This window comes from Centropristis striata, chromosome 9 (genome assembly GCF_030273125.1).
Source record: "Centropristis striata isolate RG_2023a ecotype Rhode Island chromosome 9, C.striata_1.0, whole genome shotgun sequence".
Classification (NCBI taxonomy): Eukaryota; Metazoa; Chordata; class Actinopteri; order Perciformes; family Serranidae; genus Centropristis; species Centropristis striata.
The window spans coordinates 16,620,204-16,647,555 of NC_081525.1; the positions used below are offsets into that span (position 1 = coordinate 16,620,204).

At 37.6% G+C, this 27,352-nt stretch overlaps 1 protein-coding gene across 1 annotated transcript in view; it reads left to right on the forward strand.

Annotated features, from left to right (window-relative positions):
• Positions 1-27,352, forward strand: part of lpp (LIM domain containing preferred translocation partner in lipoma) — a 203,641-nt gene that overhangs the window by 57,410 nt on the left and 118,879 nt on the right. The window contains exon 4 of the mRNA XM_059340573.1: positions 12,506-12,690. Within this exon, the coding sequence (XP_059196556.1) occupies positions 12,510-12,690 (181 nt within the window). The 5' untranslated portion in view covers positions 12,506-12,509. The remainder of the gene's footprint in view (positions 1-12,505; positions 12,691-27,352) is intronic.

Consider the following 27,352-nt stretch of genomic DNA (forward strand, 5'->3'; position numbering starts at 1 on the left):
CATTTTGTGTCTTTTTGCGGTTGTCGTCGCTTTGAGTCTTTGTGGTCCCTTCTGTCTCCCTGACCCTCGGGCCTGTCTCCGGTAGGCCTGTTTAGTAATGCATCTATGCATCCATCATATGTACACATGCTTACCCATAAACAAACACATCAAAAAGAGCGAAACACTAAATCAAAGGACTGTCATGGTGTCAAATCATATCATAAGCAGAGACATAAACCTGTTAATGGTGCACTGAACACCTCCAGTTTTTAAATGGCAATGTAGTGCAGCTTGTGTATGAAACAGAGTAAACTCAGATGTACAGTAGCTGAGATATTTCTCACCTTGAAGCTATTTTCAACTTGAGAATACATTTCATATGATGTCTAAACAGTTAAATGAAAGCAGCGTTGCTACCTTTTCATTTCTAACCCGTTACCCTGTTTTGTTTCTTCCTCCCTGCTTAGCTCAGGGAGGTGGTGGTGGGGGTGGGGGTGGGGTTCTTTACTCTTTGTAGTAGTCACAGCTCTAAATCTCATTTGTAATGGTTATCAACTGGTTGGGGTCTTCACAATAGCTAATGGGGAAAACAAATCGGTATTTGCAATGTTTATCATGTGATTAACCTTCATATTATCCCTCTGTGTAATTAGCCTAATTATGAGGGACTTTATACTGGCTGTCTGATAGCTCCTTGTACAAACAGGTCTGAAATGGCCTTTTACAAATGGAGCGCTGCCTGTGTTTAAAAACTGACTCTGTGCCAGCCAGGTTGTCTTACTGTTACCATCAATGATGAAAAAATAATTTGCAATTTAAAACTCACACACCTGCCTCCTGTTGGAAATGATTAAAACACCTGATAATGTATTCTTCAAATTGCCTTGTGTAGACAGCTTTTGTTGGTAGAGACAAAGAGAACACTGTTGCACCGCTGATGTAGAAGTGGATGATTAATCGTTGATGTCCGTTGCTGCAACCCGCCCAGCAAGTTTGTTCTCACCGCCCATCCACTTCTGTCAAACTGGAATCAGCCCCCCTCCAGTCGGGTTACTGTCTGAGTGTAGACACGATGAGTTGTGATTGAGACCCTCTTCTTCACAGAGCTCTGAGCACACTTGCTTTGACACAACAAAAAGGTGATTTTGCCTGCTAGCTCTCTCACCCCTCGTTGTCACGGCTGGTTTGTGTTAAGTGGCCAGTGCTGTTGCAAGGATTAACTTACAGCAAGTGACTGTGAGACAGGAGTGTTGAAACAGGACGGATTGTTGTTGGTGTTTGAGGCGAAGTTGCTTCACAATAACGTATCAAGACCACAGAAGACCTTTATTTCACACAGTTAAGTCAGACCCTTCTGTGACTGCAAAGTCACTGGTTTCACTTCTTTGTGAATGCTTCTGTTCTTCCGTTGATAAAAAGTTGTAGACCAGCAATCAGCAAATAAGGGACTGTTGGCTGGAGTTGGACAAAGGTGATAAGGCCTACAATGGCCTCTGAAAATTTATTTTGGGTTACAGTACATGAAACGGAATGAACGGAAATGGCCTGTAATTTATCATCTGATTATTCGTACCAACATGTGTACAGTGTCATACACATCAGTGGCATACAAACCAATACTGTGTCTCATTCTGAAATGCACTCTACCAGCTGAATTACTTATGCCACTTTAATAAACCACCACTTATTATAAATTAAATGATACAAAACTCAAGATGACAGCTAATAATTGATGTGTGTGTCAAGTCAATAATTCCCAAGTCAGTCTTCAGTCCCCAGTGTTCGAGTCCGAGTCTCAGTCACCAAAGAAGTGCCTGAGTCTGAGTCCAAGTCCCGAGTCTCCAGTGTTCAAGTCCAACTCAGTTATCAGAGTTTGAGTCTGAGTCGAGTCCTGAAAATCAGGGTTCGAGTGCAACTCGGGTTTTGTAGACTCTCCAGGTAGAGGCAAGGCTACTGGAGGCAATGGCACCAACTCGGTGTTACGGTTTAACAAGTGACCCTGTTAACTGGCAGTTACCAGCCAAATGAGTCCGTGGTTGTCTGCCCTCTTTGTTTGGTTTTCATTGAATGACTCTTGAAGACATCACCTGGAACTCTGACATTTTTTTTAAATTATTTTCCCACTATTTTCTTTCATTTTACATTCTGCAAAATTTATGAATGGAAGGTGCCTTGTTCCGTCATTCAGTGTAACTATAGAAAAGGCATTGCATGCATCATAAAGGTCTGACAAACATGCTGAATCAGTTTCCTTCCTCATAGCACATGTTCACAGCTGATTTTTTAAATATTTAAAGTCGTGATTTTTTTTTTTTATATTCAGCTTTGCTTGCCAGCAGTTTTCTATCACAATGCTAGCTCCTTTGCATTTTTGATTAGTGGAATAATATCCAGCCTGACAGCATCCTTATGCATGTGCATGATACAAACAAAACAAGGATCAACTTAACAAACATGGCGCTACTAGTGGTCAAATACCCCAAAGTGTACCTTTTTAATTGATCAAATATTGTGCATTTTTCAATCAATAATGAAAATAATTGCCAGTTGCAGCCATACACAAAAATCTGTCTCCGTTTTTTTATTGCATACAAATTATTTTTTTATTATGATTTCAAAATTATCTTTTTTTCTGCATGTTTTTATGCTGGAGCATTATTAAGCCAAAATACTTTTCTATTCGAACACAAATAACAGAATAAAACCATTTACAGCTGTTAAAGTCGTGTTGCAATGAAGAGACAGCAGTCTGGCTTTGGCTTTTTCTAACATCTTGTTGCACAGTTTTGGCACAGTTTTGACAAACGCATGTTTTATTGAGGTGCTGGCTTTCACTGTCGCCTGTGAGACATTGACTTATGGAAAAGATAATATCCAATCCCTCGTAGGGATGTGACATATGCAAAATTATTCTTCTTTTTAATAAAGTCCTTATTCTTTTATCCTCTGGGGACTTACCAAGACCTCTTACTGTGTTGGGACTTAACAGTGATGTTTTACTTCACTTAATCCAGACCCTACATGTTTTATAGGGATAAGTAAAATAACAAATTCCCATCTAAAAGGGATAAAGAAGCAAATTCTTACTTACTTTCACACATTTACATGCACTAAAATCTTAAATTTAGCAACTGGATTATTTCTAGGTCATTGTGTGATAAAGAATTGTGGGCAATGTACAGATAATTTCAGTAAAATACCACCTTGAACATGGAGACTGCAGCAGTACCTGTGGTACAAATTTCAGTATTCTGACAATATAATAAGAAATATTTTCTATTAATTGTATTTTTAATAACTTTTTAGTGAAATTGGCCTCAAATAGATGATAGAAATACCTTTGAAATTAGCAGCATCTGTAATAAAACATCCCATTCTTAGGTCTTTGGTTGGTGTTGAGGCGATCTTGTCATGTCGCTGTGCTGTTTGCAGTGGCTACGTTTCAGAACATGATGTTTGACTTGCCCAGTCCTCTGATGCCCTGACACTGGTGTTGTGCTTCCAGCATTAAATTTTTACCACTTGAAAGAGGTCCAAAACAGCCTTTTGCTTTTATTAATATGTCAACACACTTCATGGTGTCAGACTTCCGGCACTTTCAAATATTTACCCTTTTGCACAAAACATTTCCAGATCCATAATGACCACTTGAACTCTTTGCTCTTCCCTGTTTCCAAACAGCGGAACGTGGGGAGCGAGCTCTTGTTTGTGTAATGTCGCATTAACCTGTTCAGCCATTCAACCGGCCCTCTAAAGCAGCGCGAGTCCGACGCTGGGAAGACTCGGCAGCAGCCTCTTGCAGATGGGAACCTTTAATTTTTAAAGCGTTTTCATCCGCATGGCCGATCCTCCGCACGTTGCGTCACGAACCGTGAGTGCTAATCCCAGTTGCCTCCCACCCCTCTATTTGGTATGAAAAATCTGCCAGCCAAAGTGTATCTCCATATTCATCTCTGCAGTGTGTTTTTGAAGTGATGTTTTGATCGGTGTCTAGTGAACCAAGGGCTGTGTAGTTTCAACTGAACTCTACTCATGGGACGAAGCACAAGGTGGGAGAAAAGCACCATAATTGACCTTTAATCTCAGATCACTTTTTCTTGAAAAACGTAAGATGTACTGCACTGGACACTTTGGACAAGCAGCTGAAGTTGTCAAGGGCTTCATAACCAGCAGATTATTAGACTCAGGTGGATAAAAGTAGGAAGGGAAATAAAACATTCTGTGCAGTAGCTCTTCAGAAGTAGGCATGATCACCACTGCTTTGATATAAAGTACACACGGTATGTGTTTTTTTGGAGGATATTTGTTCACTTATATTATGTACTGTTGTGTGAGCAAACCAGCAGAATGACATTTTTTTATATCTCTATTTCTTAGCAAGAGGTGAAAAAAGGTCAAAAGCAATCCTACTACAAGTATTGTGAGTGTGTTGAAACCCTGATATATTTGATATATTGCAATTCTCTGTGCCATTGAGCTCCATTGTTGTCCACAAACTATTGAAAACAACGTGAGCTACACTGTTGTACTGGTTGACATAGGGCTGGGCAATATGGCTACAATTGTCTATCCCGTATATGTATATATATATATATATATATATAGATATATATATATATAAATACCATGTTGTCTGGTTATTCAATAAAAAAATCAATAAATTAGTCTACATGAAAACAACGTGAGCTACACTGTTGTACTGGTTGACACTCTACATGAAAAAATAAATTATTATTATTAATAATATACTGCTCTATGATAGCGTGTATGATATGCTCCAGCTTCGGTCCCACAAGCAAGGATCAGAGCGCGAAGTGTTGTCATATAGAAAAATATATATACAATGGACATTTTTACATTGTTTTGATAATGTATATATCAAAATCACCCAGCCCCAGTGCTTGAAATAACCGGTGATTCAACTTGTCGTCACTAATTACTCAATATAGCTTCAACTCACCTGGGACTTGACTTGGGACTTGCTTTCAAAAAGGACTCTAATTAACTCGTCATGACCTGTGACTTGACTTGACGTAACTTGTGACATGACATGATTTGACATAACCAGTGACATGAATTATGATGTGACATGACAAGACTTGACTTTACTTGACATAACCAGTGACATGTCTTGACTTGACATAACCTGTGACTTGACCTGGCGTATTTTATGACATGAATTATGACGTTATGTGACATGAATTGTCTTGACTTAACATAACCTGTGACTTGACTTGACGTAACCAGTGACATGTCTTGACTTGACGTAACTTGTGACATGACTTGAATTGACTTGACATAAACTGTAACTTGACTTGACGTAACTTGACTTGACGTAACTTGTGACGTGACGTGACATGACTTGACTTGACGTAACTGAATTGAATTTACTTGAATTGAGTTGACATAACCTGTGACTTGACTTGACATGACTTGTCTTGACTTGACGTAACTTGTGACATGACTTGAATTGACTTGACATAACCTGTGACTTGACTTGACGTAACCAGTTACTTGACTTGACGTAACCAGTTACTTGACTTGACGTAACTTGTGACGTGACATGACTTGAATTAACTTGACATAACCTGTGACTTGACTTGACGTAACCAGTGACATGACTTGAATTGACGTAATTGACATAAAACGTGACTCGACTGGACTGGAAAAAGTGACTTTGAGACTTGGACCAAATGACGCAAGTCACATCTGTGGTGTTGTTCATCTGCTATTCATCTCTCAGCTCAGAGGGTTAACACTTGTGACAGAACACTTATCAAGGTAAAAAAACACTTGAGTCTGCAGCTGCACCAGGACCCAGCCACCCATACATCTTTGTGTATTTGTGTTTAGAAAGTAAAAAAACAAAGAAGCTATTGAAGCTTCTCCAGCTTTTTAAAAGCAGAAGAGCCTGAACACTGCCAGATCAAGTTCTGTCGTTTTGTATATGTCTTCAACATGCGAGTCAGTCACAAAAAAGACTTGCTAGAAAGCATGTCATGCTTTCCCCCCTGAAAAAACAAAAATCTCTGAACCCTTCCATTTTCTGTTGGAATTCTGTACTCTCTGTGGTCCTCTTTGGATGGTTTTGTTTGATAGTTTCCTTGGTGGATATGAAAGATTAATGCAGCAGAAACACCTGCAGCAGTTCCTCAATGACAGCTGTAAAAGTGCAGCGGAACAGCTGTGAGAAGACAGCCCGACTGCTGTGCCCCCATAAAGCAAACTGTTAAACACGGTGTCACAGCTTTTGTGAGTCATCTTGTAACTGCCCCGGCAATCACAATTGACTTTCCTTTCATGAGGCTTCAATACGGATGCAGACGCTTATGCGACTGCGTGTGCACTTTCGACCCATGCCATATGCCTCACTTATATCAATCTTCTCTGTGTATGTGTGTGTTTCTACGTGTCTGCCTGTGTTGTGTTCACTCGTTTGCACAAGGTTAGGGACTTTTAGCTTTTATCACTGAACACATCAAAGCTGATACAGAAGAGCGGTAAGCAAATGCATAATTTAGCTCATTAAGTAGCAGGAAATCACAGAACACTAAGTCAAAGTTAAATAAGCAAAAAAGCATGTCATGTTTGGTCTCACATCATTAGATGGTCTAGCAATGAAGACACATCTGAGTCAGAATATATGAACTGCAAAGTTCAAATTCTAAACATATGCTGCATACATATTGTGTTTGTGTGGGTTTCCTCTGGGTGCTCTGGTTTCCTCCCACAGTCCTAACACGCGCAGGGTGAAATGGAAACTCTGAAGTAGTGTTAATCTGCATGTGATAGACTGATGAACTGTCACTGCTGCATGCTAGCATAGTCTCCAACCATGCGTCATTGAAAACACATGTATGGAAAACAATTAATACAACTAACATTGTCATGTAACATTTGTTACATGACATATGTTTTGCTTCCCTTTGGCATCACACTGATCTGATTCAGATAAAGTTAGAGCTGTGAATGCTACTGAGTAACTAAAATACAACATGGCTTAAATGAAAAGGAAATGGGAAATACATGATACAGTATATTATGTATATAGCAAATTAAGGCCTTGTTTCATAGTGATGTACAGTTGGAGGTGGACCTTACACCAGAAAAGTAAAAGCACATCAGATAAAGCATGAGGAGCCCAAAATCAAACAGGAAATCAGTCACATGACCGTGTATACTGTAAGCAGCGGTTGGCGGATCGGTAGAACCACTTAATCTCTGACATGAATCACAATAGCTAGCACTTTATCACTTACATGAGCTATGGGAGACAAACTTTCTCAGTGTGGGAATAAAGTGAGCAAACTACGCTCTTCTACAACTTAACCATTCCTAAAGTGTTTCACCCCAGTGTTCTCCCTGTGTCAGTGTGGGTTCTCACCGGGTACTCCGGCTCCCTCCCACAGTCCAAAGACATGCACGTAAATTGCCCATAGGTGTGAATGAGAGCGTGATTGTCTGTCTCTATGTGTTAGCTCTGTGATAGTCTGGCGTCCTGTCCAGGGTGTAGCCTGCCTCTCGCCCAATGTCAGCTGGGATCGGCTCCAGTCCCACACAACTCGAGTGCGGATAAGCGGTTAAGGATAATGAATAAATAAATAATTTTGACTGGTGAAAAACAGGCCTAGAAAGACATGTACTTACAAGAAAATGGCCAACTGCGGAACAAGACAGTTTAAAACACAATGTGAAAGTGTCAAAGACGAAAAACCCAAACAAAACACAAAAACAAGTTCACAGCTGTTTACATGTACATAGTGCCATGAATACACATTGCTGCGGCTCTATCCTGATTGACAGGCTGCCTTGGTAGCTACTTTTCAATCACAAGGCAGCCACACCCTAAAGCAGCACGCTTTAGGGTGTGACCCTGCTTTATCGTCTATTTTACTCTTAATGGGACCATCATTTACATTATTATCTATTGGAGAGGACATGAAACTAGCAATTGAGACCATAACCTGTATTGAGAAAAAGGGTTCTTTTCTCTTAGACTTCTATACCATCTGACTTCTTTTTGCAACCAATGGAGTCTCCCTCTGCTGGCCATAAGAAAGAATGCAGGCTTAAGGCACTTCCACAGTTTAAGTCACTTATTTTATATAACGGGTCTATATTTCTTGGTCTAAGCAGTTTGTGGACCATGGGCCCGTTTGAGGCATCGAGTTCAGTGTTGAGTCTTGAGTTGCCATCTTGTTTCCGGAAACTGGAAGCGAGAGGGATCTGACAACACTGACTTACACGCCTCTCTACACCTCAACCTGACTGATCGAAGTCGCTGCTAATTCATGTTAGCATTAACTGGGATGTTAGTTTTGGCTAGCAAAAAACAGAAACTAAAATGTATGTGACTTACCTAAGAATAATGAACAGCGACTCCTGGAGTGTCTGTTAGTCCAACCAACGCTAAACAAAACAGTTTTAATAAAAAAAAAAAAAAATGTCATTAAGTGAAAATACAGTGTGAAAGTTCAAAGTTATGAGACCAAATTGGAAAACTTCCTCTTTTTTTTTAAGCTTTATTGACAAGTTGCCATGGATACGCATTGCTTTCCTTCTCTCCTGATGACGGCTTGCCTTGTTAGCCACCTGTCAATCAAAGGTAGCCACGCCCCAAATCATACGATTATTTATCTTCTATTTTCTTCTAAATGGGGCCATTATTTGAACTATTAACATCAAATTGTCTTGAGGAATATTTTTTACTAACGATTGAGACCATAGTGTTGTCCTAAAAACAATTTCTGAGGTAATAAATCAAGTGAGAGGATTTCTCATTTTGTATTGAAATGAATGGACCCAAATGCTTCTGCAGCCGCCGTCAGCGCCCCCTGTTGGATTTTTTCGGTAGAATGGAGCATAAGGCACTTCCTGGTTTGCCTCATTGCTCAGACCCAGAGGTTGCCTTCTGCTTCTGCCTTCAAATTTGACTACAATATATTCTTTGTTTTGCCTCTTTTGACAGCATTTATTCAGACACCACATGAATGCAGCAAAAATTCCCTATACGTAATGTTTACAAAATTGAAAAATAATTAGTTTATCCATTTGATGGTTCTGATCCGCTCCAAGCATGCATGGGTTCTTCCTTGGTCCATGCTTCACCCTTCCACTAAATTTCATGAATATTGGGCGAGTATTTTTTCCATAAACCTGCAGACAAACAACCAAAAAAATGAACCAACCGACCTGAAAACACCAGCTGTATCCTTAAATATAATAAAATAGGTTCACTCATCAAAATAAAAAGCCCACATACGACACTTAGCCATTGAGGTTTCTTCAATTGCAGGTAGTGCTGGTTTTAGTTGCTCAGGTTTTGAGACATCCGTCATTGAGTTTTCTTCTTCCACTTCAACATCAATGAGTTTATTGTGGCGCTCAGAATAGTGACCACTCTTATTTTGAAACTTCACAGAATAACTTTTCAGAGAATGTGTCCTTGTTACTTTTTTTTTAACCACAGAGCACACTGTCAACCGTTTCTCCAATAGAAAATACATTTATTTTTAATTTGAAGTCAGTTATAATGATTATAATGTGCTGAAGAGTTAATAGTTAAAGTGGAGACAAAGCAATTAGAGGATGTTTATTCACACAGTAGTCTATGAATCACTGGTGAGAGTTCAGTTCTGTGTTCCCAAAATGGTGCATACATAATTTGTTTTGAAGAAAGTTTATTTTAAATAAGAGGAAAACAGATTTTTCATTGGTTTAATGTGCACTTGGGGGCCCAGTACACATAAAGTGACATCCCACTGTGAATTATTTGCCATCATCAAAACCAGAAACTGAAACAGACGTTTTCCATTCAACATGTCGTGCATTGAGTCTTACTCACACATTCTAAGATCACCCCCCCCCCCCCCCCCTTCTTTTAATTCATCTTTTATTTTGTTAGCCATTTGAGCGTGGAGAAATGAAAGCATTTGCATTGAAAGGACAGGTGGGTGTGAGACACCAGCGCGCGTCTCAATCGTAGCATTAAGAACGGGGGGAAAAATATCAAAAGTATGAACCATTCAGGCGGCAGGAGGAGCAGGGATTTGAGCAGATATTAAAAGATGATTGTGCGTGGGCTTTTCTCCTGTGCTCTAGAGAAAGAATGTAAACCCCGTATCAGTCAGACTGAGGATAATAAACAGCAAAAACATCAGAACACAGCACAACAAACACAAACAAAAGAAGGATGGGAAAAAGCGCGGCGTATAAATAGTTCAAATATTTCAAGTGATTTCAGAATGCGATGGTGAAATACTGGATGTTTGTGTCCTCAGCCACAGAAAAGCCTTTTACTCTGTCGGTTTCACTGGAACTGCACGAAGGCCATACAAGTCCACAAATATAATAGGATATTAAAGGTCATTATAATCATTAGCTGTCAATATGAGCTGCATCTGAATGTAATTTAACCATAAAACCACAAAATGTCTAAATTAATCTGGGTCAAAAGTTAATTGACATATTTATTTCTCTTCATGACTCGTAGAAACTGATTTGATCTTGTTTTTGACAGCTGCAGCAACACTGAAAATCATTGATGGTCACTTTTTAATGCCTTTTTGTTTTCTGAAGACTTTTTGTTTTGAAAACACTTTGTTGTTTTCGCCTGCTCTTTGTCTCACACATCACTTTTTTTGATTTGTTGTTGTGGTGTCGGCGTTGCAAGAAAGGGTGCGAGTGAAAAAGGTTCAGAGTTCAAAGTGATTCTCCTTGCTCTCTGACACTTTACTTTATTAAATTGGACACATGAATGCATGTCAGAACACAGTGCATATTAACCTTGTTTTTTATTGGATAAAATCATATTTCTAACTGCTGTTATAATCTGACTCAATAGTTGAAATACTTGAATCTTACACACATATAATTATGGAGATAGCGGCCAGTTTTGCACAAATCCTTGGAAACACTGTGAAATATTGTAACACATTTATGGTGTGACTGTCAAATAAGCATACAGTATACAGCTGCTGGTGTCTTCTCTATTGAGCTGCTATCCTTTTTTAGTCATAATTAATAAGGCTTTATAAGAGTTAATACTTGACAAGTTGTCCATTGTCAGGACTTAATGAAGGCCTGAATGGTTGCTTCGGCACAGGCCATTTATTCCTCTTTATGGAGAACTTGAAGGCCATTTACCTGCTAAAACCATGGTCAGTCAGTTAGCAAAAGAGAAAATAATTTATATTTATGTGTTTTGCATTCAAAATCCTCTTTTTTTCCACCAGTTACAACATAAGGTTCTTATGCAGTGAAAAACACTGCTCACAACTCCAGTAAATAGGCTAAACCTTAGATAACACTTGATTATTACAATCACTAAATATTATTTGACAATATGTTAAGCAGCAATATGTTATATATATTTTATTTGCGTTAAAAGTGCTATAAAAAATGAAGTCTGACTGATTGGTTGGTTAAACAGCAACATTAGATTAGCTATGCAGTTAATATCAGGAGGATACTATTTACATTTTTTTTAAGTACACTGCTAATGAAGTTGGAATAAAAAAAGTTTCACCTCTTTCCATAAAATTATTGTGATTGTGATTTATTCTTGACAGATATATGTATAAGTGTTTATCTTCTCAAAACGTAATTAATCAATATCTTCCAAACATATCACAATGAAAATGAAACCACAATTAACAGAGGAATGTTTGATTCCAACTTTATGTGCGACCGTTTACAACACTGTAAAATGTACAGTACAAATGTTTCATTTTCACCTATTGTATGTGAATATTTCTGCATGCTGGAGTCCCTAAACAGTCTTGTAATTGCATAAATTGGATATCACTGGAAAACTGAGCTCTTGTGGGTTCAAACCTCTGTATAAAATGACCTGTTGTGACCTCAATGATAATCACAGCCTCAGGAAACTAGAGACCTAGACCAGTGATCATCAACTGGAATAATAGCCTAATGAATTCAGAAAACGTGAGGAGGAAAATAATGCTTTCTGGTATTTAGCATATTTACAATGACGTTTCTGTAATTACAGTTTTTAACCGTCACTCCTCAGTGAACTGCCTCCTTGGTGGAAGTCTGAGAGAATTTTCTAGTTAAGGATCTAGTTATCATTCTGGATTTCCCATGTTTATTAGGAGTCTGTTGATACTGTTATAGGCAAATAAAAATAAAATGAAAGAAAATATCAAACAATGATTGGCTAACTAGGCATAAGTACATTATATGTTCTTTATTTGAAAGTCTGGCACCCACAGTGTCTGCTTAGAAAAAGTCTGGCCCTTGGTAGTTGACCTCCAGCATTCATAGGACGTATGGCCATCCTAGGCACATAGACAATACCATGACATAAATGTTGTTGTTTTATGACTGTTTGAAATTACATTTTTTAATTATTTGACATGTTTTTTGCCTTTGTAATCCATAGTTAAGTTACCTAAGTTTGACCTTACCTTTGAAGGCCTTATTTGGTTTTCAGTGACGTTATGTCATCCTTGAATGCACGATCAAAGATTCAGTTTGAACAACTATTTTCTTTTCTTCTCAGAACCATGTGGAACAATAACGACCAGACGGGACAAGTGGCTGCAAGGATGGAGACTACTTTGGGTAGTGCGAGCATCTCCGTCTCCCAGCAGCAGGCACCCAAGAAATTTGCCCCCGTGGTTGCACCCAAGCCCAAGTTCAACCCGTACAAACAGCTGGGAGATCCCGCGCACGCTGACCCTGCAGGTAACAACACAGGAGAAAACACTCAATCACTCGTATCAGGCAAATTCAATAGACACTATCTTAAACAATAAGGGCAAATTAAGAACTGTATCTTTTTTTTTTTCTCCACAAACTGGAGTCTATCTTTAACATGCTCTCTGTGTCTCAAAGTCCTCACTGTTTTTACAGCCTGATCAGACCGGGCCAAAACTTTCATACATAACAAATATCAGACTTTGCTGACATCAATTATATTTTATGTTTTCCTCTACATCGGTCTGCTTTCATGGTCCGCTTCTGCTTAAATTATTTATTTTGAATTGACATTGAATTCTACCGCTACCCCACAGGAACAAGTGAACTTGAGTGTCATTATTTCGATTTTGTGTAGTCCTACAGTGCAGCAAAAACAAAGACCCCAACGTCTAACTATTTCATTTTAAAACAGCTAATGTGCTATTGTTAATTTTCGTATAATACACAGTTAATAAAGATGTGATTTTTATTTGTTTAATACATATTCCTTTCCACCCATTGTTTGCCAGATATCAGAGTTTCTCTGGTTTCCATGATATATTTTTATACCCCTTTAAAGCTCATTATGTGGGTTTCCATCTACCTGTTAATATGTGAATTAAAACGTGAGAAAAGTCTTGGAATATAGCAAAAATGTTTTTACTCTTTTTACAAACTGTTCACCAAAACTATGCACAAGCTCAGACTCTTTTAGCTGGTTCATGCAAAACACTATTATTATTATTATTATTATTATTACTGAATGACACAATACCGCACCATAGTCATTCCGACGCTGTTGAATGCACCATACCTGTGTGTGAATTGCCGTGCTGTGAATGTTAGTTTTCTCTCGATACAGCGGCAGATAGATTATAATATTCTTTTTCTTTCCCAACATTCACCTGTACCTCCCTGGTTTATTGCTCCAAGTCATGGCTGACATCTATTTCGCTGCCCTCAGCGTCGTGTTTAGCACCACGTTCTGTCCTTCTGTTTACTTCTCCGGCAACCTCCAAACAGTAGTGGAGCAGGAAAAGGTCGACTCTGATTGGCTGTTGTCAGGCACATTTCCGACATGTTTGATCGAGTAAATATGCTCACAGCTGATGACCGTAATCGACCTGAAATTTAACACGATCACTAATCTTGATCATATAATTGCTCAGGCCTACCACTATTATCGTGAACAATACGATATAGCACACCCCTATCGGTCACATCTACGCTAATACCAATATATCACCGGTATCAAAGAAATAGCTAATTGATTATGGACCCATTGTCCAGCTCTCTGCACGTGTATCAAGTGGAGTCATAAGGCCTTGCAATGTTTGCACTTTGTAATGGAGTTTTTCCTCACGCACACACTCACGTCTTTGTGGCAGAGGCCTTGTTGCATGTCTAATTTCTAATAAACATACAGTGTTGAAACTGTGGTTTGCAGTCATGTGTGAGTCCAGGAAGCCTTGTGTTATCGGCTCTTTTAGACCCCCTGGGAGCTGATGCTTTATTTGTATAAAAAAAGGGCTTGAGTGCTACAAGTCCATATGCAGTAAACGCATTCACTAATAGGGTTCCAGGACTAGAATTTAATGTGTAACTCATTTAGTTAGTGTTTGTCATATTGCAACAGAGTAACAGTCTGGAATTATATAGCGCAAAGATTATTTTTCAGACAATGTAGAAGTAAGTTGAGCAAACACAGAGGCTGTGCTCTGCAGAGCACAACGGCCTGTTTTACATGAGACTGAGACAACCGCCTTTATAGTCACCTTTTTTTTGGCCCACCACCACCCCCCCACTTTTAGAGGACAAATCAGCAGACAGGCAGGCAGGCAGACAGACAGACAGACAGACAGGCAGACAGGCAGGCAGGCAGGCAGGCAGGCAGGCAGGCAGGCAGGCAGGCAGGCAGGCAGGCAGACAAGGAGGTAGCCTGACCAATGGGGGAATTTTATGTAAATGCTATATGTGTGTGTGTGTGTGTGTGTGTGTGTGTACTTTGTATTTATAAGCGCTTGTATATATGTGTGGATATTTCAGGGAGAAAAGGAGGTGTGTTGCAAAGTTCTGTGGAATTGGGATCAGGCATTTGTAGAGATGAATTTTTGAATAAATGTAGACCAAGTTTTGTTAAACCAGGGAATGTTGTGATTCATAATCACCTTTGATGAGTAATATCTTTTGAGAGAGAGGACCATATTATTAGATGTGATATTTAATTTGCTTTCAAAAGACCTTTTCTTGATGACAAGTAACAAAAGAAGTAAAATTTATTTGATTTTGAGGTTGATTTGGTCACACTTTAGTGTTCAGAAGTCTTTTTGACCCAAAGAAACACAGTAATAGGATGATCTGGGCAGATGAAGAGGAACTACTTTCTTTTGATGAACAGAATAATATGAGGATAAGGTCATATAAAATGAGTCATTAGAGATAAATAAAAATAAAAAAAACCTCCTCCATATTATCTACAGGCCTTTTACAGACATTAATGCTTCATTTTTTGCATGTGCTCAAAGTGATGATTTATAGGAATAACCTTTTAAAAATAGTTAAAGAAGAACATGGCACTTAGAAGATATTCAGCCATATATTTCCCACCTCTCCATCTGGTATATGTGTTGTAATGGTAATGTTATCTAAACTTCTACCCTCGAAGCCCCCTGAGAGCCCTAGATTTCCAAAACAGGGGAAACGGTTATGAAATTCAGGGTGAAAACACTGCTGTCTGTGGGGGTTTGTGGTTTGAGTTGTGGACCTGTCTGCTACTCCAGATGTTACTTTTGTAAGAAATGTTCTTAGATGGCTCCTGTTTGAGCTCTGCCCACCACTGAGGAAAAAACAACACATCATACCATCTTTTGCAAATTTAGCCTTTGGTGTAAATCGTTCGGTTTAGACTAAAATTGAAGTATATATTTGTTTCCCAAGTAGATAAACGGTTGTGACATTCTCAGACAATTTTATAGGGCTGCAAAAAACAATTCATTTCATTGTGGATTGTGATTATTTTTTTCAATGAAGACATTCATAGTTAGTACAGAAAATGGTGAAAAATGTCCATCAGCGTGTCCAAATGTCTTGTTTTGTGTAGTAACTATGAATTTAGAACCCAAAAAATATGCATATTTAACAAGAGAATTTAGATTTTGTTAGTTGAAAACTGATACTTACTGACTAGGAGATAAATCTTTGCAGCTCTAGTTTATTTTAGTAAATCAGTTTTATTTTAATCAGTTGTATTATATTAAATCATAGTATTATCTGTATTTTATTAACTCAGCTGTATTTAATCAAATCAGTTTTATATGAATAAATCGGCTGTAATTTATTAGATCAGTTTTATTTGAATAAATCTCTTTTATTAAATCACAATATCAGCTGCATTTTATCCAAAAATATTTCAGTGACATTACCTCCATTTCTGTGGTCACAGTAGAAAGAAAAAAATTAACCCTGGAATTCTTCATGTTGATATTTACCTCATGTCATGTTCACAGATTTTTAGAAAATTAGAAATCTAAATTTTTTTCATTCCTAGTTGATGTTTGCAGCATCATTAAAGCACGTAATTCAAAAATGTAATTTTACTACAAAACATTTAATCCAGAGCTCTTACTACTGTGTTATTTTCCACAATTAATCATTGTCAAGGAATTAAGAGGATTATTGAAGCACTACAAAGAGGGCCTGGATACATTTGTAGACGATATAATTGTTACTTTTATAAATTGTTACTTTTTTCATGACCTCAGTGACTTGAGAAAAACATGTTAATCCCACTTTTTCTCTTCTATCTCTTACACTTTTCACACTGATTGTAACATTAATTACACAAACTGAGCGAGCTGCCTCATTATAAAGATTCAGTTGAGGTCAACTACACTGTTGATTGAAATTAGAAATATGGAGGAAACACTAATTAATAACTGTTACATTTCATATTTTGTCATTGCTGATATCTAAAGGTTGCAGCACATTGAGGTGGTAAAATATGACTTTCATTAAAACATTAACATGTAATAATGACTGTGGTTGTTGTCAGCATTTTGAACATGCAAATATGTAAAGCCATCTGCAGACATCTCCACTTGTCAAAGGATAAGACGTCTTTATGAACAGATTATCTGGGTCTCTCTTTATTTATTTATTTAATATATTTTATATCAAATGTGGGGACTGTCTGATGTAAAATTGGGGATTAGCATAAAAAATTAGGGACAACTCAATTTGGCACAGCGCCTCGCTGTCCCTTTGTCTAGCAGGGGCCAGGATCAGGGCTGGAATGAGCAGTCTGAGGCCGTGTTTATTATGCGGACAAAGAAGCTGGTGCAGACGGGCCGGTGCACAGTTAGCGAGGTCGGCCCTCAGGTTTTGTTTTTTTTTGAGAGAGAACTTGTTCTGATTAAAGCCCCAGCAGGAGGAAGTGAGAAACATATAGGTCTCAGACAGTGACCCTACACTCTACATTCCTTACAACAGATCAGATTTTAGGCTTTAAGTTGATCTCATGTGGTACATGTGCTGTACTAAGGTCAGTCCTGATTGCTTTTTGCACAGAGAAGAGTTGTTTTACTATGCATGTTCTTTGCTGCAATAGTTTATCTGTATCTTTGCAAGTTTAATGGGGTTTTAAAAGGTGCGTCCTTTCGTTTTTGAGGTTTTTATATAATTTTATAGCTTACTAGTTGCATGCTATATACTTAAAACCAGGCATTCACATATTGGTTGAGGTATAAATGTTTTTAGCATCAAAATACTATTTTCAAAGCCGTTTTAAGAACACATTTTGGAGAACCGGCACAGAAGAACAGCAATGTACTGCTATGGATGCCACGTTAGTTCGAATCTGAAACCAAAGTCACACAATAACACAAAACATATTGCATATAGGGCCACCTTAAAAAAAACAACAACATTAGTATCGGTCAATGGGGAATTCAGGGTCGTGTCCAGGGATCAGACTGGGGTGGCCACCTTTGAAATCTGATTAGCCACCCCATTGACTTCAACTATGATTGCCTGTCTGCCTGGAGGTGGCGAGAGGAAAGGTCCTCGTCCAATCATAGTCTTAGCAAACGTTACTAAGAGAAGAAGGTCCGTCAAGCTTTGAGCTCTGAGCAACAAGGTGAAATGGTCTGCATACGTGATTTGTAAATCTAACACCAGGTAGTTTAGCAAGAGGAGTTGTTTTTCCCCTTTTCCAAAACTCAAAAAACAAGAGGTGCGTTGCTGGCTGTGGATTAAACAGTTTGGTAGAGCCCACTCCCAACTTTATATCTAGATCAAAAGACACACAAATGTCTGTTTAAAGTTAAGCAGCTAGCTAGCAAACATGAGCTAACTAACGATTGTTTAGCTATGTTAGATGAGATAACCCCAACCGGATTTAACAGCTATGGTTCCTGTCAACTAGTATTATTACCACTACATTCTAGAGCTCTAGAGTTCTTAGAACTACATTCTATGCCATGCTTTCCAAACTTAACACACAACTTATCTTGACTCAACCTACATCACTGCCCCACCATTTCAAAAACCCAGAAAAGACCATAGAAATAGTCCGCCTTTGAAAGTCCACTGATATGACTGCACTGCTTGTGTGATTAGATCAGCAGCAGCTCTGCAACACTGTAGGAGCGGTGGACAAAATATCATGAATATCTGTACAAGGTAATGCAATCCAGTGCAATAGCGCTGCATAAAAAAATGCCTTTCTAAGACACATTAGCTTCAGTTTGGTTGCAACAGTATTGACAACAGTGTGCCGTTCATTGTATGCTGTCCAGCATTGAAAACATCTTATAAAAGCCTTGTTATTGGCAGATGGAGGAGGTAACAGGAGCACCAATTGTGCCGCGGGATAAGCTGACCTTCCTCAAATTCTCTCGTAACAAAAAGACCTCACATTGCTATTTTATTCTAATGACTTACTTTCTACCTTCACATCCTTTTAGGTTTTTATTGAAAGACATAGAAATGTGAAATGTTTTGCACACATGCCACTGGATTGGATATGTGTGTGCAGCTGTCTGCATAGATCAACATGCTGAGGACTGGTTAGTCTGCTCTCTGGGACTGTTTCAGCTCGAGTGTCGATTGTAGGGATGGGAATAATTAATCGATAATCGATTAATAATCGTTAAGAATTTGGTCGATCACGTGGGATTTTTAATCGATCTGTGTATTTTTTAATTTTATCTATGACTGCGTATCAGTATCATTGAACTGAAACACGGCCGAGAGTTCAGTTCTGTGGCCGTACGTCAATAGGCCAATGAGCTGAGAATTAAGTTGGATAAAGCTACAGTTTGCAAACTGAAAGTTGCAATAACAATTATAAAACACACAGAAATACAAGAGTATTAAATTGAGTAAAACTTGCTTACTGTATCAGACCTTGCTAGCATGAATTACTAGGTTTAATTTGATCCAAAACTTAGTTAAACACAAAACACACTTAATTATGCAAGATTACTGTGAAAACTAACCTCATGCCTCTTCAGGGGCTAAAACATAAAACATTGAACTCCTCGACATTGTCTTTACAGTTTAATCTCACTTGAGTTAGTTTTACAATCGACATGAAGTCTTTTAGTTATTTCAAAATAAAAGCATCCAATATCAATACAGGCTTTTGCATAGTACTGTATATATATCTTTAATTTGCCCATGTATGCATGCAGCAATTCATTGATTAATTGATCGTTAACCTTATAGATGCTGTAGTCGGCAGGTTTTTTCCAAACGCCTATCCCTAGCTTATCATGATGTCAAGGACGGAGGTGTCTGATGTCTTTTGATGTTGTGTTACCCTTTGCATGTACATAACATGTAATCAATCTTTTGAGAGATCTCTCAAGCCATTGTTTTGCATTGTTGTTTAATTTGTGACTTTTTTTTTTATTGGTTTCTGTTCATATCTGTTTAGAATGATCACAGCCAATCATTTAAATGGGGGTTTTTCTGTCTCTGTATGCAGTGAATGTAAACATTCATATGGTGTGACCAAACAGTGTCTGGCACCACAAGGAAATGATTCACACGCCAATGAGTCATCAGCAGCAGCTTCATCCAGAATATATTTGTATTATATATATATATATACATAAAGAGATTAACACCTAGAACTTAATATATCAAATCTGATTTTGATCAGAAACCACATGAATGAGCACTGGAGTCATTTTGCGACTAACGTGGTGTTTTGTCTCACGCTGTCTGACGCTGAATATAAAGGTTATAAAGTTTGTGCAGCCAGATAATCATAGTGAAAGTTGAAAACATCCGAGAAGTGCTGCTTTTGATCAAACTTCTCGGCACTAAGTTACCAGAAACGTGCTAATTGTTTGCTCAGAGCAGTTCAAAAGTGTTGAACATGTGCATAAGCTGTTTTTATTCCTCCCTGCTTGACTGGCCAGAGGCAAACTGACTACCGGTTGTTATGTCAGAGTCCCTCATGGGTGTCACCAGGAGAATTTACAGGAAATCCACCAATGAGTGTGTCACTGTCCCCATAGAACCCACAAGCTCTCGCTCTGAGCGTATACAAAGGCCACTTTTATCTAAGTGGAACACATACCTTAACTACTGTTGTATTCGTTCTGCAGTGTGTGTGTAAAGTCTCCGAAAGTCTCATTCTTTCATTTAATCTTTGCTTCAAAGTTTATATCTTCTCTTTGTTCTCATGATCATTTAGTGTAGAACTTTTGTCTACATTTGATTAACATTTAATTTGGTGTTTGTTCTTATGTAGCCAGAATGAGATGTTTCACTTCTCTAAATCTTAACACTAAACATCCTAAAAGGCCAAAACATAAAAAAACATTATTGTCTATATCCTGTCAGTTCTCTCAAAGTGGTGACACATAGTCGAAGAAAGTTTAAATGCTGAGAAAGACTCTCTTTTTCTCTTTCTCTTTCGTTCTCCCTCTCTGTCTCTCTCTCCATATATATATGTATATATATATATATATATATATATATATATATATATATATATATATATATATATATATGATTTAATGCATACTTTTACTCTCATACATCAATTGTTGGGGAACATTTTAAACAAATTTTAAACAAATCTTTCAGCACAGCTGTGATCCAGGAGTAAACAGAGTAGAAGAAGAAGTAGAGGTTGCGATCAGGAAGCAAAATAGAAAAATAGACAAAGGATAGATAGAAAAATGGAGAGAGGTCTTAAGGAATCTGGTTTTATTTGTTCTTTCATGTCATTAAGTACTGGCCGTGTTTCACGCTGTCTGGAGACAAAGACAAGTGGAAACAGCTGATGTTCGCTACGTCAGGACTTAATAAGCAAAGTGTGCATAGAAATATATATATATATATATATATATCAAGGTACATATGTACATCAAGGAGTTCAATGTTTTATGTTTTAGTCCCCGAAGAGACATGAGGTTAGTTTTCACAGTAATCTTGCATATTTAAGTGTGTTTTGTGTTTAAATAAGTTTTGGATAAAATTAAACCTAGTAATTCATGCTAGCAAGGTTTAATGCAGTAAGCTAGTTTTGCTCAAATTAATGCTCTTGTATTTTTGTGTGTTTTATAATTGTTATTGCAATTTTCAGTTTGCAAACTGAAGCTTTATCCAACTTAATTCTCAGCTCATTGGCTTATTGACGTACGGCCGCAGAACTGAACGATCGGCCGTGTTTCAGTTCAGTGAGTACTGATACGCAGTCATATATAAAAATAAAATTAAAAAAATAAACAGATCAATTAAAAATTCCATGTGATCGACCAAATTCTTAACGACCATTAATCCATCTTTGATGAATTAAAAAGAAAGAAGAAGAAGAAAAATTAAGAAGAAAGTTGTCTAAACAGTTTTGCATTGACTTTTCATGTTACCAGTCACAATATCCATCAAAAACAGATAAAAGTCATTCTTAAAATGTATAAAACAACAGCATTTTGATTGATTTTCCCTTGATTGCACAACTAACTCTTAATATACATGTGACACAAGCTCATACAGGCTGATAAATTGGCCTTTCTCATCTCTAATAATACATACATTAAAAACACTTTATACTAAACCACATTATTGCATCAAGCTCTTCAATAGTTGTTGGTACAGTTAACAAGCCCAATGAGAAAAGATGGAGACACCTAATAAATGACATTAAGTGTCCATTAGATGGCAATTACGTTTAAATGTCACTGTAATATTGACTCTGTGGTGAAGTGTACTTGTTAGCATGGGATATCCTCGCAGATATAACTGATATAAGTTTCCCTATGTGCCCTTTGACATCGATCTTACAGAGTAAGTGGCTGTAGGTTTACAGTAGACGACAGCGCTGCAGAGGCTGCTGGGAAAGGTTTCGTGTTATGAAACTGGCTGAGTTTACACAGCAGCGACTGTCTGCTGTGACATTTGACTGGCTTCATTTGCTCTCTCTCCCGTTTGTTTATAAGAAATGACAGCAAAGCTCTCCTTTCTGCCTTTGATGAATCACGCTTTCACTCATCAGCGAACCTTCCTAACAGCACATTTTAAGGCACTAATTGTTCAGCCCATTTTAAGTTTTAAGATGAAGGAATAAAACTCACTCCTGCTCTCTCGAAACCATTCACCTATTCTCTGTATTTGTTTCTTTGCTTTCATACAAAAACATAATCCGTCTATTGTTCTCGATCTGAATTTCTCGTCCCGTGGGAATTCTCCTCAGAGTAGCAGAAGCCAATTTCGGTCTGCTCCTTTACACTTAAAACAAGTATATCTCCAAAGACCTCAAATCCCTCCCTTCCATCTCTAAACCAAATGAAGCCATAAATCACTCCTCTATACATATCATGCTAATTAAGAGCAGGGCTCAGCTGCTCTTCTCCAGCGGAAGATGGAATAAAACGGCTCCATAATTATGTCAAAACAATGTGCACTCAACCTCTGCCACAGCACATTTGGAACGGGTGTGTGGAGATAAAGCATGTGGACTGACACCCAGGACTTAAAACACTTTGTCCATTTTGTCTGGAAGGGATTAAAGATTTTAGCTACTGAATAAAGTACAGCCACTTCTCTGATTTACTTTTATTTTTTAATACCGATTGTGCAAACATAAAAGAAAGAGAAAGATTTATAGGCCAGGAGCCAGGTTCAGCTTTCAGGATGTTTTCTGCTACCTTTTTACACCATTATTTCCTGTTGGCCTATGACTTTGGCCATCACAAGCTGAAAAGCAGCACGCCCAAACTTCAGTGTGCATGCAAATATTAAGGTACTACTATTGCACAAATAGTAATACAAGTAGATTTGGCAGGTAGTATCATGAGACAAGTGGCAACATAGCTAATTAAGATGATGGGTCTCACTGCCATTCTGTTTTAAAATATGATCCACTGGTGGCAGAATATGTGTGCAGCTCAGCACACAACCACAAACTTGAGGATATGGCGGGAATTTGGGTGGAAAAATCTGACCCGTTTCTTCATGACTCCCAAATTAAAAAGTAAACAAACAGGCTCCCAGCATGCTTCAATGGTGAATATCACTGCCTCATCTTTGTATAGAAAAAACCCCAGGTTTATTCTCTGCCCAGGATGACTTCTCTATCTTGAAAATAACACTTTATGGGGCCTACATTTCCCCCTGTACCGTAAATAAGAAACAGAAATATTTCAACAGAATTTTCTCACATGGAGGTATCCATATTTGTTGCATCTAAGAATATATTATATGTATACATATGTTCAAGAAGCCAGCAATCAGTAGCTATGAATATTGCAAATAAATGTGCTCCTAAGGACTTCACATACCTACAACAGACATTCATGTAGATAAACATGTTTTCCAATAATGTAATAATGTCCTTAAAATGCATGAAAATTTTATAAAATTTGTGTTTAACCAGATAAAAAATGAATTAAAAACCCAATACTGCAATATCTTGTCAAATAATGTAATAAACCCAATAATGTAATAACTTGAACAATAATGTAATAAAACCCAATAATGTAATAATTTGACTAATAATGTTTTAAACCCAACAATGTAATACCTTGATTAATTATATAATAAAACCCAATAATGTAATAAAACCCAATACTGAAATAAACCCAATAATGTAATAACTTGACCAATAATGTAATAAAACCCAATAATGTAATAACTCAATCTAAAGTGTGACGCTCGGGTAGATGCTGTAGAAGTTTTTTTAACTCGACATTCAAACATTTGGATGCGAGTGGAGTTGTGATTGTCCCGTGACACATGTGGACCCTCTCTGTCTCACTCCGCTGCTCTTATTTTGGCTCATTGCAGCATGCGTGAATGCTAACAGACACCAAGGTTTCAACAATAAATCAAGTTCACATCGTCGGAGATAATTTATGCTCCATGCGCCCATACACCCAGGCAAACATGTTGTGCGAGTGTGTTTTTGTGTGTTTTTTATAGAGAGCTGGGACAAAAGTCTCCCTGTGTCTGAGGTTTTTTCAGTTTTCTTTCCACTTTCCTTCCCTGAAATGTTGGATGTTTTATGTGAAAGGCAGTCGTGCTGTGCTTTGTCCTAAGTCGTTAAAGACCAGATGGCCATCGCTTACACACGTGTAACTCTGATATTGTTGTACATATGTAAATCTGTAAACATATGCTCAACCTTGAGCCCCTACAGAATACACTAATCCTCACCAAAGAGTATTTAAAAAAACTTACAAAAGCTAATTCTCTCCTGCAATTTTTCTTTTCTCCATCATTTTGCAACAAAATCCATAGTTTGAAAGCTTTTTCTCACAGAATTCAAGTAAAAGACTCTCAAAGCTGGCTGTCATTAGTCATATACAGTGTTTATAAATGTGTCACTTACTTGAAAAACAAAGTTTAATATTAGTCCCAGTGTCACAGCTGGATCCATCTCCATCCTTTTATCTCCCCCTTAACAATACTCCGGATCCCGATAACCAATTATACCTCTTATGGCCTCTCAAATAACTTTAATCACTGATTAGGATTCCTTGTTCACAAAGAAGCTACTTAAAAGTAATTGCTCAATAAAGACAGGGGAAGTTGTCGCATTAAGTAGGTCTTCCTGCTGCTTCTCTCATTAGTGCTCACTTGGAGCTTTCAAATCCCTATTGTCACAAATGGAGCCGGCTTCATTCACAGCACAGAAGCCGTTCTCACTCTGCGTAGTTCACACTGCTTTGACATGACATGACAGCGTAAGCACCGTGAGTTAAACCTGCAGAACAGAAAGTGCTTAGTGAGTGGAGATTTATTAGAAATGGCAGATATATTGAGTGATGCAGGTGGGATAAGGTTCCAACGTATATCTGGCTTGATTATATAATCAACACAAATAGATGTGTTTAATTGTGGGAAGCCAGTGAGGGATCTCATGGTGACTTTTACTGGTTGGTTTGAGACGGGCTGAAAAATACTTACACACAAAAAAAGAAATGATAGAAATAGGGTTAATTATTGTTATAAAACCACCAATTGACATTTAGTTTTTGTGTATGTGTGCATGGTTGAGACTGGTTTCCTCTCAAAAACATCAATATGAATTTGTACGTGCAGCAAAATATGACTAAAATTAAATTTTTAGACTGTCGTCCGCCGCCATCTAACGGACGTAGAGGTAAGATTGACATCGATGCGAGAGTTTAAATGGCGAATGTCACAATCGGGATGGAGGGGAGGTGGATAGGTGGAACAAATGGCAGGCTTTCACCCAGGAGAACAGGGTTCTCTTGTTGTTAAAGTAACTTATGTAACGTACATAACTTACGTCAATTCCTTTGTTTAAGAGTAAAGATTCTAAATTTCCTTTAATGTCATTGTATATAAAAAAATAAACAATGAAATCTACGTGTGCGTCTCGTATATAAGGTGCTAAAAATAGACATTCAGACATTATGCACATGTAATAAATATTCTAAAAAGATAATAAATAGTTTAAAGGTAAAAGATAAAGTGGCAATGGGTGCGAATGATGTGTTATTGTCCTTTAAGGGTGCCTGTTGCTGTGGGAAAGAAACTGTTCTTAAGTCTGTTTGTCTGTGATTTGTGTGACCTGTAGCATTTATGTAACTTATTTTTTTTTTTTACATATTTTACGTAACTTATGTTGTTTACTTAACTTATGTTGTTTACGTTACTTACATGGTTTACGCAACTTCTGTGGCTCGCGTCGGCCTGGTAACCACTTCATTTCCGGCATTTATGTACATTTTTTTTTACTGTTTAAACTGTCTTTCATAATCCCTTACCAGGACGTTTTTTACCCTAAACATAGGTCAGTTGTTTCGGAGCCTAAATTCACAGAAACTGCAGCCTTTTTTACGACCGGCAACCGTACGTGTAGGTATAATGACGTGTGCTATTTTTGTAGTGCTCAGCAGTAACGTGAGCTGATAACGGCTTATTCTGTCAATTAGGTCAAAGATCTTGTTGGCATGTTTACATACCTGTGAATGTGCAATTGAAGTGTATGTTTTAAGTCATGTACTCAGGGGTCAAGTCAAAGTTTATTCATAGAGCACATTTAAAAAGAACCTCAGTGGACCAAAGTGCTGTACAGTTATTAAAATACAATAACATTATACACAAATATAGTAATAGGTGTGTTTGCTTGTGCATACGTGGCAATTTAAGTTAACAAATATATGAAGATGTATGTTGGAGATTATTTACACACTAAGTTATATGCTATGTATATGCAGTATAAATCAATTTAACTTAAACTATTTTGAAAACAATTCTGTATAAATATATATTTATTATATTTTTATATTTTTATAAATATATATTTTTCCTATTAAGATGAATGAATAAAAAGTTGTTGACAAAAAAAGAAATAAAATGACAGAAATAGGCTAGAACCTTTGAATGAGGGTCATCATTTTCACTTCCTGTGGATCTTCACAATTTTAAAATTAAACTTTTTTTTTAGGATTTTTTTTCTCTCCCTGAGATATTATGTTAGTTTAGAAGAAAGAAGGTCCTCTTTTGAAGAAGACAGAAAAGTATTCTGGTAAAAGAAAGAGAAGTGGGGAGAAAACACAGATGGCATGCTTAAAAGTGTTTGCGTTGCACTGCAAATTGTATTTTATTTCTTCATTTTTTTTCCCAGTATCTAGATTTTTTTGATCTATTTCATAATATTTCAGAGTCACAATGTTTCGGAAACTTCTGGTTATTTTTTGCTTTGATATAGATCTATATTGAAACCATTAGGAAGTAAGTTTCTCTGCTCTTGCCTCACTCTCTCTTTATCTTTCTCTTTTTTTAGACCTGTCTGTAAGTCGCCTACATACAGAAACTGTTGCTTAAATATAACATTCACCAAATTTGCATCCCTAGTGCTAATATTGGGCCCCATGCATGAATGTTTTTCTTATATTTGTTTTTTTCCACAAAGCAATAGAAGGAAAACGCAGGATTCATGAAACCTGTGCTGACTGCCAAGTCTGTCTTTTCTTGCCTGAGTACGATGATGAATCACTTTTGATCATATACTGGATGCCTGTGCCCGGCAATTTTCATTTAGCTTTGGGAAATGCCCCATTAAACCCCTATAAGGGCAGCAGACATAAGTGCCGTGTGCAAACTACAAATTAGACATTGGACAGGTAGCATTACACTCAGACAAAAAAAAAGAAATTAAAGATTAAAGGAAAGGAAACGC